The sequence below is a fragment of the Columba livia genome, chromosome 12 (assembly GCF_036013475.1).
Source record: "Columba livia isolate bColLiv1 breed racing homer chromosome 12, bColLiv1.pat.W.v2, whole genome shotgun sequence".
Taxonomy (NCBI): domain Eukaryota; kingdom Metazoa; phylum Chordata; class Aves; order Columbiformes; family Columbidae; genus Columba; species Columba livia.
The window spans coordinates 1,605,445-1,616,145 of NC_088613.1; the positions used below are offsets into that span (position 1 = coordinate 1,605,445).

At 46.8% G+C, this 10,701-nt stretch overlaps 2 protein-coding genes across 10 annotated transcripts in view; one reads left to right on the plus strand and one right to left on the minus strand.

Annotated features, from left to right (window-relative positions):
* CYSLTR1 (cysteinyl leukotriene receptor 1) overlaps positions 1-10,701 on the minus strand; it is a 133,880-nt gene that overhangs the window by 106,699 nt on the left and 16,480 nt on the right. For 5 of the 6 annotated variants that reach the window (XR_010475595.1, XR_010475594.1, XR_010475596.1 and 2 more), the window contains exon 1: positions 4,310-5,331. The gene's annotated coding sequence lies outside the window, so the exon portion shown is untranslated. Of the gene's footprint in view, positions 1-4,309; positions 5,332-10,701 lie in introns of those variants that run through there. The other variant, XR_010475598.1, reaches the window with a different exon arrangement.
* Positions 1,324-9,946, plus strand: LOC102084386 (putative P2Y purinoceptor 10). Of its 4 annotated transcripts, none has more exons than XM_065077376.1 (2): positions 1,324-1,740; positions 7,217-9,946. In XM_065077376.1, the coding sequence occupies exons 1-2, from the start codon at positions 1,680-1,682 to the stop codon at positions 8,239-8,241; spliced, it is 1,086 nt and encodes a 361-aa protein (XP_064933448.1). In that variant the 5' UTR covers positions 1,324-1,679; the 3' UTR covers positions 8,242-9,946. The 4 variants fall into 4 exon arrangements, with proteins under 4 accessions (XP_064933448.1, XP_064933451.1, XP_064933450.1 ...); XM_065077379.1 differs by having other exon boundaries at positions 1,330-2,224; XM_065077378.1 differs by having other exon boundaries at positions 1,334-2,120.

A 10,701-nucleotide genomic window follows, 5' to 3' on the forward strand; every position in this document is an offset into this window, starting at 1 on the left:
TACATAATTTATGCAAATAAATCTATAGGGAAAGCACATCTGTAACCAGTACAACTGTCTGCAAAATCCCCAGAGAAAGTTCAGTTTTACCAGCAGAAAAAGCCACTTCCTCGCTCCCCGCCTGTAGGATAACTGATAAGCAACACTGATAATCAAGGTTCCAATCCTCCGGGCTGGCCAGACCATGGTCCTCTTCCAGTACCAAGTGTGCATGGCACTGGACAGGTCACTTGCAAGTTTTTTGAATGTATATAATCTAGCTGAGTTTTACAAAAGTCCAGACAGCAAATGCCTTTCAGTTACACACAGGAAAATGTTTTACCCACTTCACAACCAGAGAGATTTAAGCACAAAGAAATTCAACAGAACTATTCTGAAGGTTTTATATGACTCGTGCATCTAAATCTCTGTCTTGGTCCAACAATTCTTGTATAACAATCTGCCCTAAACCAGGCTGCCGGGACAATTGCTGTGCATGAGTAGCTGCAGGTCGTCTGTAAGTAGACCTGTTCTTAAGTATGTGGTGTATTTACACGAGCACCTATTTTATGGTTATAATTTACTTTTGTGACTGCAATATTTCACATACCAACACATACAAGTGCAGCTACGCTTAACTTCATCTCTCCTTTCTACAAAGATTGTGGCTTTTGCTCAAATCAGGCAGGTTTATGAGGGAGAACTGAGCGAGGGATGGAAGCGGTAGGGATGGGAGTTCATGCAGACAGGAGAGCATCTGCAGGAGAACAGGAAATGGTTGTTTTCCACACATGCCACTCAGGTCAATCAATGAAGAGTTTCTGAATCGCTGGTCCCTCTGCTTAACTTGCTGGGCTGAAGAGTATTGTGCAGTGATTTAGTGCTAGAGACAACTCTGTGATTGGATAAATTGCAGTGAATATGTCCCCATTGTTGAAGAACAACTTGAAAAAAATCAGCTAAACAGGATGTACTGATAAACACCACAACATCGGCCAAAAGCTCACTATTGCTTTTCATGAGGCCAATGTAAATAATTTTGAAATAAACATTTGACAGTCTCCCAACTTCTACCAACCTCTTTGACAACGCATGGAAACAAGGCAGTCTGTTAAAGCACAGTGCTGCAATTTAGAGGGTCTTCATTGCGGAGTGTTCTTATTTGAACCAGAACCATTAGTTTGGGGTTGCCGAGCAGCAGGACATCAACATCTATATTGTCCCCAAGTCAGGCAGTGGGTGTAGTGACGTTCTGCTTCACACCTAAACCACAGCAGAGCCGAGTTTAACTGCTGAGCTGCAGGGACAGTCATGCCACAAGCCAGAGGCTGATCCTGGAGCGGCCAAACAGGTTGGATTCCCAGCACCTTTCTGAAAACCCAAACAATTCAATCCTCTGAGCGGGTAAAGCCCTAACCCCACTAATGTGTTTACCTCCCGGGACAAAGGTGAGGCTGAATTTCACCCCATTGCTTGAAACAAAGAAGAGCCACTGCTTGACATTGCTGGTGGCACACTCCAGCAAGTGTAAACTACTTATTTAGTTCGAGAGAAATGTCAAGCCAGAAGCCAGGCCCACACAGGCGCTATAAAAAGCCATTGAGAAGTTGGACTTCAGCAGCGAGAGGCTTTAGGTGAAGCAGAGCGAGCAGCCCGGACTCACACACAGCAATGACCATCTGCAGCCCCGCGACCGGGAGATGACAGCAAAGCTGAACTTCCCGGGGCGAACAGGAACCTCGGGAGCGTTTCCATGGTCAGGTCAGAGCTGGGCTTGGAGAGGAGGAGGAGTGGGAGCAGAGAAAGGGCTCAGCACCCAGCGGCGCTTGGCACCCTCTCCCGCAGCAACCCAAGGGGTGCTGAGCAGAGAAAACACCGAGGACAAAGGAACGTGACCCTGATTTGGGGACAATTACACATACGGGTGGCTGGGACTGAGCTCAGCATGGCCGGGAGCCAAGCGAACGGGTCCCACTGCTGCAGGTTGGGGTTGTGAGGCGGAGCCGCAGGCAAAGCAGCACCTTGCGGCACCCGTGATGTCAGGCGGGTCCCTGTGCACATGTAAACACGCCGGTGGGTGCAGCCGGGACACTTGACTTCCTCCCGCCGCCGGGCTGCACGGCGCGGGCGCTGCCGCAGAGGTAAGGCTGCTTTTCTGCTCCCTCTTCGTGACCTCGAACCAGCGTTTCCTTCAAAAACGCTGCTCTCCTTGGGCTTTTTTCCTCAGGGGTTGGCTCTTGCCAAGGTAAGATTTGTGGCGCTTTTGAGTCTTGAAAAAACCAGTAGCCCTCCTGGCGCTCTAATCTGAACACACGGCGGGGTCAAAACAGCGGCTGCATTAAATTGCTGCTGCTAGAGAAAGCAAAATGCTACAGCGTGGGCAATTAGCAGTTCTCCAACTGCTCTCCAGTGTCGTTACCAGGCACGATTTCCTTCTTTTGCCTGATTTCTCTGGGAATATATTTTAGTTTAAAATCAGGGAAGGGAAACTTGCAAATCTTTTTTTTTTTTTTCTAACAGCGGTTTATATTACCATAAAAAAAAATCTACACGCTGCCTGTCTTTGTGCCATCCAATGCTCTTTGACACAGTTACAATATTAGGAAATTAATATTAGTCAGGGGGACACAATATGACAAAAATAGCAAGATTGCTTGGACTTGGTTTTGCATCATGATGCAGTTTTAATTTATAATTCAGACTGCAGTCACTGGTCTGGATTAAAACTTCACTCACTTCATGGGCTGAAGCTTTTAAACCGCACTTTGTACAAGGCAGTTTGCGCCGGGCTTGCATCCACTTGCAGCAGCAGCTCAGCCCTGCTGGGAGCGCAGCGAAACACCACGGTGCAGTTTGGCAATGACGGGCAGGATTCATAGCGGGCGGCCCCCGAATCTGAAAGTTCTGAAAGTAAATCAAAGGGGAATTGCACCGAAGGTGAGTCAGTTTGTCAGACCCGGCTCGCTGCGGATTTTGGTAGGGGAGGACTCCAGCAGCGGGCTGGAGCAGGACGGTGTGGGGAGTCACAGGGTGATTTTGCTCAAGGGCATGTTTTCTGGCGCCAAGTGAAAGTGCTGGGACTGACGCAATCATCACCAACCACGGGAACCGCATCCCTGATGCAAGCCCATCCTCTCCTGGATCCTGATCCGGTCCATCCTCATGTTCATATCCAACCTCTTCAGCCACACGAGCTGCAGAAGTGAGAATTAGACTCGTGTTGCAAAATGAAAACATCTCATCACAAACGATCAGATCCAGATCTGCCTTTTGCTTTTGTTTTGCTTTGTGGAAGAAGAAAACCAGAAAAAAGTACCCTTAACTGCAGAACTTTCCACTTCTGACTGTGGAGGTTTCACACCCAAGCGCAAGTTCAAAGGCATGAGACGTTCACAGCCGGGCAATGAGGGCAGAGTGTGGGGACGTTTGTGTCTTCATCAAAGCAATTAACCTGTCTGCTAATGGGCATGCCAGAAAGATCCAGGACTCTGGAATAACATTCCTGTGCTTCTCAGTGCTATCAAGATGAACATCAAGATGATCTTTTGAGGTCCCTTCCAATCCCTAACATGAATGTTTGGTTTCCAAACCTCTAGCCACAAGTAACATGCACAATTATGTCCTTAATGCTACAGCCTCACAAATACAGACTCAAATTAAAATGTAAAAAGCAGTAATTAGAAAACTTCGTATTTATTACCATTTAAAAAAAATTCATATTGTTGCAGTAGCAGCTGTCTCTCTGTAATGTGTAAATAAGCATCTATAAAACCTGATGGAGCTTTTCAGCCTTTGTTGGACACACATCACACAGCAAACGACTTTTCTTTCTTTACACTCTGGACTCCTATTTCCAGACGGACATTCTGTGGGATCTCTGTGTGTCTGCATTTGTGCACAGGTGGAAGACAAGAGGACAGGGAGGATTAAGCTTCAGTCTGAAGCAGAGAAGTGGGTGGAAGGGCAGAAATACAATTGTTTCATAGTCCCCTGTGCAGATGCCTGGGTGCAGTTTATCTAAAGAGATGGTTTAATCTCATTATATTTTTATGACTTTGTAATGAAGTCATTCATTCTCAGAAAGTGCCCTGCTCTGATGAGCCAGCAGCCATCACCCATGTACATATTATACTAATTGCGTTAATGCTTCTGCACTGCCAGCCAGCTCATCCTGCTCTGTCCACATCCCTGCAAACGGCCTGACCCTGAGTTCAGCCTTTTTCTGACTCCACGGGCCCCGCGTCTCCTGTTCATCACTCACGGTACCAGATGTGCTCAGGGCGGTGGGGATGGAACATCACCTGCATCTCCACAGGTTGGGTTTTATTACCTTTTGGTTCCAAGTTCCTAAGCGGCTCCCTAATCTCATCAGGACGTAAATATCAGCAATACGAGGACTTCTGGGAGCATTTCTTCCCCAACATCCGTTATTCAGCAACACAAGATTTTTCCAATCTGGGATCACCCTAGAAGACAGCAACACAGACTCATGAGAGCACAGTCACACCACCGCCTCTGCCTCCCACCGCTCAGCCCGGGCCATTGGGGTTAGGAAACTGCCTTCAAGAGGGCAAGGACAGGGAAGCTTGATTTACTCTGACACCTTGTGGACAATTAGCAGATGAAGATGAAGGCCAAGGTGGAACCTCCTCTCCATCGTGGTCTTGGGCACGCTGCAGCCCAGCCCAGTGCTCGTGTCCCTTCCTGGGCACTATTTGCTGTGACCAAAAGCAAAGTGAATCCTGGTACCAAGTGTGTGCACTCAGCATCACCCTCACAGTACAACAGACACATCGCAGACATGTCGGTTTACCCTAAATGGCTCAATTCAGAGGCCAGTTTGAGTCAGCAGACTGAACTTGATTATTCTGATCGCTGATGTTGCAGTCTGGTCCTTCGCTGTCACATGAAATGTAAGTAAGGGCCAACTGTATCCAGGGACCTCAATAAGCAAACTGGCTGTTATGACTCATTTCAGCTGAAGAACACGCATCCACCGGCCAGCATTTAAATATGAGTGTGCCCTTAAAATAGAATATTTTGCAAATCTACCTAATTCTTTGTGGTTTCAGTTGCCATCTGGTCCTTGTGCTTTGGAGAAGCACCAGCCAGTCAGCCTAACCTTGACATCCAAGGGAACCCAGGCAGCTACCTGCTTTGAAAGTGGCTCTTTAATAGCTTCTTGGCAAAGTGAGAGGTCACCTGAAGGGACAGAAATTGGTTGTAGTGAGATAAGGGCAGCAGTTGGCATGTCAAGTGATGGAAAAGGGACCACAGACCTCCAGAGCACCAGAAATTCACAGCGGTCTCCAGAAACAGGATGGAACCCCAATTTACCGCTCTGAGAAGCAACATTCTGAGTGAACAGCCCAGTGCTCTGCTCCATACCCTGTCCACGTCAATGCGAGGACAATGCAATGCCTCCAACATTGCTTCTCAGACTGGTGGTGATCAGGCCATGGGCCAGATGCATTTTTCTCCTCATTTCCAGCGCCCTTTGAGCCGTCTTCCCTCCTCACAAGCATGTTATGGCCTCGTGATAGGGACAAGGCTGTGGTGTCCTGGGATGGGGCAGCTGGGGACACCCCACCACGGAGCAGAGCATCTCGTCCCAGAGCTGCCTTGGGGGGCAGATCACTGGGAGCAAACTGCAGACTGGAGGGACAAAACCAGCTCTGAGGGGTCCGGCCCCCACGTCCCCACACTGTCATGGTGACAGAAGGGGATCAGACAGAGGTTTCTGGTCTGCAGCGTTTCTTTGGTATTGGGTGCAGCTGAAGGATGTAGCTCAGTTGCTAAAGCCGAGGGTGCAACAGGAGATAAACACGCAGACCTTGTTTTTTGAAGATGGTGAGAAAACGAAAGACCAGTTTAAAAGGAAAAGCGAAAAAGTTGGCAGGAACATCTGCTGAGAGAGCGGGTGGGCGGCCCCGCTCACTGTTGCCATCAGCCACCGCACCCATGTCAGGGTGGCCTCTGTCCCACCATGTCTGGGCGTTTCTGGGGCCTGAATTATCATATAACACAAGGCTTCCACAGCAGCCTTGAACAGGGGCTGGACGAGCTGCCAAGTCCAAGTAATGCAACAATTAACAAGCTAAAAAATACAGCTATTTGTGTTCTTTGTCACTTGAGAGCTCTAAATGCTACTTTTTTTTTTTTTTGTAACGTGAAGGAAAAAATATTAGTAACAGGGTAAGAGTTACTAATACCTACCTACAGAGACACTTTTTTTGGCAAATGCCTGTTGCCAGCAGTGCAGGAAATGAGTCAGAAGGAGTGAATCAGTGTCTGCAGTGCCACATGAAACAGGGAGCTGATATTCCATTTTTAACCATTATATCGGACACAGGAGGGAATCACTGTAATGAGAATTATAACCCTCTGGGGAAATACCTGATACAGCCAACCTCCTCCTGCATGTATTGCTTTACTGCAGACAAGTGCCAGTTACAAAAGCTGACAAAAGAAAGATGGCTCAATGGTTCAACACGCGACATTTTGTCATCCCTACTCATCTGAATCAAAAGAGAGGCAGAAATTGGAAGTATCTAAAAATCAAGTTATCTGATGGAAAAAATGTGTTAGACTGAGGCTGTGGGGGTGATGAGAAATGGGAGTTGGTGATCTGATTAGGTCTCTGCTCGTTACATCAGCTGCAGTATGCGGCAGCAGTCAGAAGTCTCAAACCCTTCTCCCCATGGCCTGTCCCCCATCACGATGGAGAAGGTGGGTCCATGAGGTCCACAGATGGGGTCACTTGTGCAATGCCCAATGTACAACTTAACGGCAGGTGCGATCCAGTGGCTGGCACCCACAATTTGACCGTTGAGCCACGTGGTTGCTCACATGCAGAAGTTGGGCTGTGGTATGTCATTCTTCTGTCCTTTCCTCCCCTGCTAGTCAGAGACCAAACCACAGGTGACCTTGAGCTGCCAAGAGCACAGGCAGCTTCTTCTGCTCCTCTGTTGGCAGCATGGCACAACTTCACCCCTGCTTGTGGCACTCGGACAGCTCAGCAAGGGGACTGAAACAAGAAGAACGGTCCCCCCCCTCTGCTTGAATAGTGGGAGACCTCTGAAAGGACAGCTTTGAAGAAAATAGCAGGATGTTTTATACAGAAGGCATTTCCAAACCTCTACTTTGTACTGAAAAGCCCATCACAAAATGCAAATGTGAATATTGGCAACTCTTGCAGTGCCTTTGCCTTTACAGCCCCTGTTTTTGTTCTCTGCAGGAATGACCCACTCGCTCTACACCACAGCAGATGTTTCCAGCAGCCCAGCCATGACGCAGAGCAACCATTCCTGCTCCGGTCACCACCTGACCTTCAAAAACAGCCTGTACGCAGCCACCTACACCATCATCTTCATCCCCGGCCTCCTGGCCAACAGCGCTGCCCTGTGGGTCTTGTGCCGCTTCATCAGCAAGAAGAGCAAAGCCGTCATCTTCATGATCAACCTGGCCGTGGCCGACCTGGCTCACGTCCTCTCGCTGCCACTGCGAATATATTATTATATTAACTCCACGTGGCCTTTTGGGAGATTCCTTTGCTTATTGTGCTTCTACCTGAAGTACCTCAACATGTACGCCAGCATTTGTTTCCTCACCTGCATCAGCATCCAGAGGTATTTCTTCCTCTACCAGCCATTCAAGGCCAAGGACTGGAAGCGGCGGTACGACGTGGCCATCAGCACCGTGGTGTGGCTCTTCGTTGGGGTGGCGTGCTTGCCCTTCCCCATCATGCGCAGCTACGGCCTGGCCAACAACACCAACACCTGCTTTGCGGACCTTCAAGTCCGGCAGATCAACAGCAAGGTGGCCACCGTGCTGATGATGGGTGCGGCGGAGCTGTTCGGCTTCATCGGCCCGCTCGTCATTATTTTATTTTGCACCTGGAAAACAAAAGACTCTCTCCAGGGCTTCCAGATATCACTGCAAAAGAGCAGTGAGAAGAGGAAAGCTTTAAGGATGGTTTCCATGTGTGCCATCGTGTTCTGCGTGTGTTTTGCGCCGTACCACATCAACTTCTTTTTCTACATGTTGGTGAAAGAAAATGTCATTACAGACTGTTTCCTCAGCACCATCACACTCTACATACAACCCTTTTGCCTAAGCCTTGCGAGCCTGGACTGCTGCTTGGATCCAATCCTGTATTTCTTTATGACTTCAGAATTTCAGGACCAGATATCAAGGCACAGCAGCATGGTCATCAGGAGTCGGCTGATGAGCAAAGAGAGTGCCTCATCAACTAAGGAATGACAAGAAGGCCAGCTGGAAATAAGTAAGATATTTTGTATGAAATCCAGGACTGTTCTGTGACACTCGATTACCAACTCTGTTGTAGAAGATCGTGCAAGTTTATTCAGGGGAGTTTTGTGGCAGTGGAAACCTTTCAATAAATAGAAGATAAAACTGTTTAAGATCGACGCGTTGGAAGCTGATGAGCAACCCAAGTGAGGTGACTACACCTACTGTTGTACAGAAGGGAGCAACAAAGCTTTTCGTAGGAAATGGTGGAAATGTCCCAGGAGCTCTTCTATTTTCCCATCTCCATGGCTCCGTGGTCAAGCCAAAGACAATCCCACATGCACACACTGATATCACCTCTGCTGAAAACACAGCTGAGAACCTGGAAGCGGACAGAAACAACAAATGGCAGTTTTGATGTTCTTCAGTCCAGAGGTACCTGCGATGGACCCGCCCTGTGAAATCTCTGTTCGAGGGGTTCAGTCGACACAGCTTTTAAAAAAGAAAGGCGTCCTTTCAGGTGGTTTCACTAACAGAGCAAAGGCTGGTTTCTCAAGTAAATCATTCATTGTGATTTTTTCCACAAGCTCCTCTCGTGATCTTAATGTTTACATTTTTAGAACTTCATCCACTGTAACAATATGGAAAGCGGTGACAAGAAAGGATGCCATTTACCCCTTATTTTAAATTAGCAACAGCTTTTCAGCCAAGATCACCCCCTTTCTGTAACTTCAAGGGTATCCTCGTGCTACCTGGCAATTGTTTTGGCTGTACACAGGCACTGATTTATTGCCTTTCAAAACCTGTGCTCTTTTCAAAAGGAATGTGTGCAATTCTCAGTAAGCACCAGTGCCAGCATCTTATATGCTGCTACAAAAACTGAAGAAATACCAGAAACACTTGCTAACTATATTTTAAATTTAACTACACAACGCCACTTAATTACATTTTAACTCAGCCAAAATTTTTCTGCATATTATGTTTTCCCACTTGAGTGTTCTACAATAAAGTGGGGAAAAGCAAACAATAGCCAGGTTTAAATAATCATAACACTGGAGTCGCTCTAAAAGGCAGCAAAGACATCCCGATTAAATACAATGATCTCTCATAGTGCTCCTCCCATTTCTGAGAAGATGATTATGGGCTACATAATGATGAACTTAATCTTATGGGCAGATAAGCAAAAATACCAAAATATGCCTATCTGAAGGAAGTAACTTTCACAGCAAGGGTATGATTGCAGGATTTTGGTGAGAAAGCTGCAGAACAGGCAAAGTCCATCACCTTCTGAAGTCAACAGAAATATTTTATCCAATTGAACTGGTGGTTCATTATGCCAATGACACACATAAATGTTTCTACACTGCAAGTGGTCCGTTAAAAATGTGAGCAGAGGTTGATGCTCAGGTACACCATTAAGCAGATACAATGATTTTTTTGGTCAATTTAGCAGTTTTCTCATAAGCTAGATGCTGTATAATATTGTCAGTGAAGGAGAACTGAGTTTCAGTAGTTGTTTTGAGGATTCTTAGCGACCTTGATCATCTGGCATATGACTGGGAGCTGTTTGCTGTGATGTTTTTCTTCCTCATGCAATTCTCCATTTAGCAGGTGACAACAAGCTGCAGGCACCATTATAGCAACCATGGAGCTTGTCCTACATCCTTCTTTCCAAAAAAACTGATGCTTAAAAAATAAATGCATTTTTACAAACAAACTGAGTTTCCTAGTTGTCACTTATACCCATTAAACTGAATGGGATCAGCTCCTCCCTGAATCAGAGAGTTCAAGCAATCGAGTGCATCAATTGTTATTAATCTTAGACTGCATGCTTGTCTGCAGAAAGGGTTTCACCCCACTCTAATAAGACTGGCGTGGGGCAGTTTGTTGTTCATCTACAACACTTACATTGAATTTAGAGGTATTTGGGGGAGAGAAAGGTCCTCCGTGGGAATAGCTGTGCGTGATCAGGGGAAGAGGAGCAACTGCCACCACCGTTACTTTCAGGCAGGACTGCAGAAACCATCTCTTTCTCATTCAACAATCCTCCTGTTTTTCCAACATCCTTCAGGTGCATCCTGTCAGATATTTCTGAAGGCTGAGCACTTAAAGAGATAATGATCATATGCATTTGGCTGCCTGCCCACAGGATGCCAGGCTAAAGGTGAAGACAGCCTTTATCTGGAGGCCTTCGATAAAACCTCACAGTTATTTCAAAAATACTGTCTTCTGCCTGCCTTTGGAAAATATACCATTGCATAGTGTAAACCACATGTTTAGTATCGGTAATGAGCCAGAAGAGCAGAAATGCTGCACAAAAATATGCATGGAGCTGAAAGAAAAATGGAGAGGTTGATCAGCATATGTTGAAGGAAAAGTCTTGGGGCTTGTCAATCCATCAGGAAGGTTGAGATCTCCTGCAGAATACTCCAAAAAACCAACAAGCACAAGGGCTCAATGCGGTTATGCAGC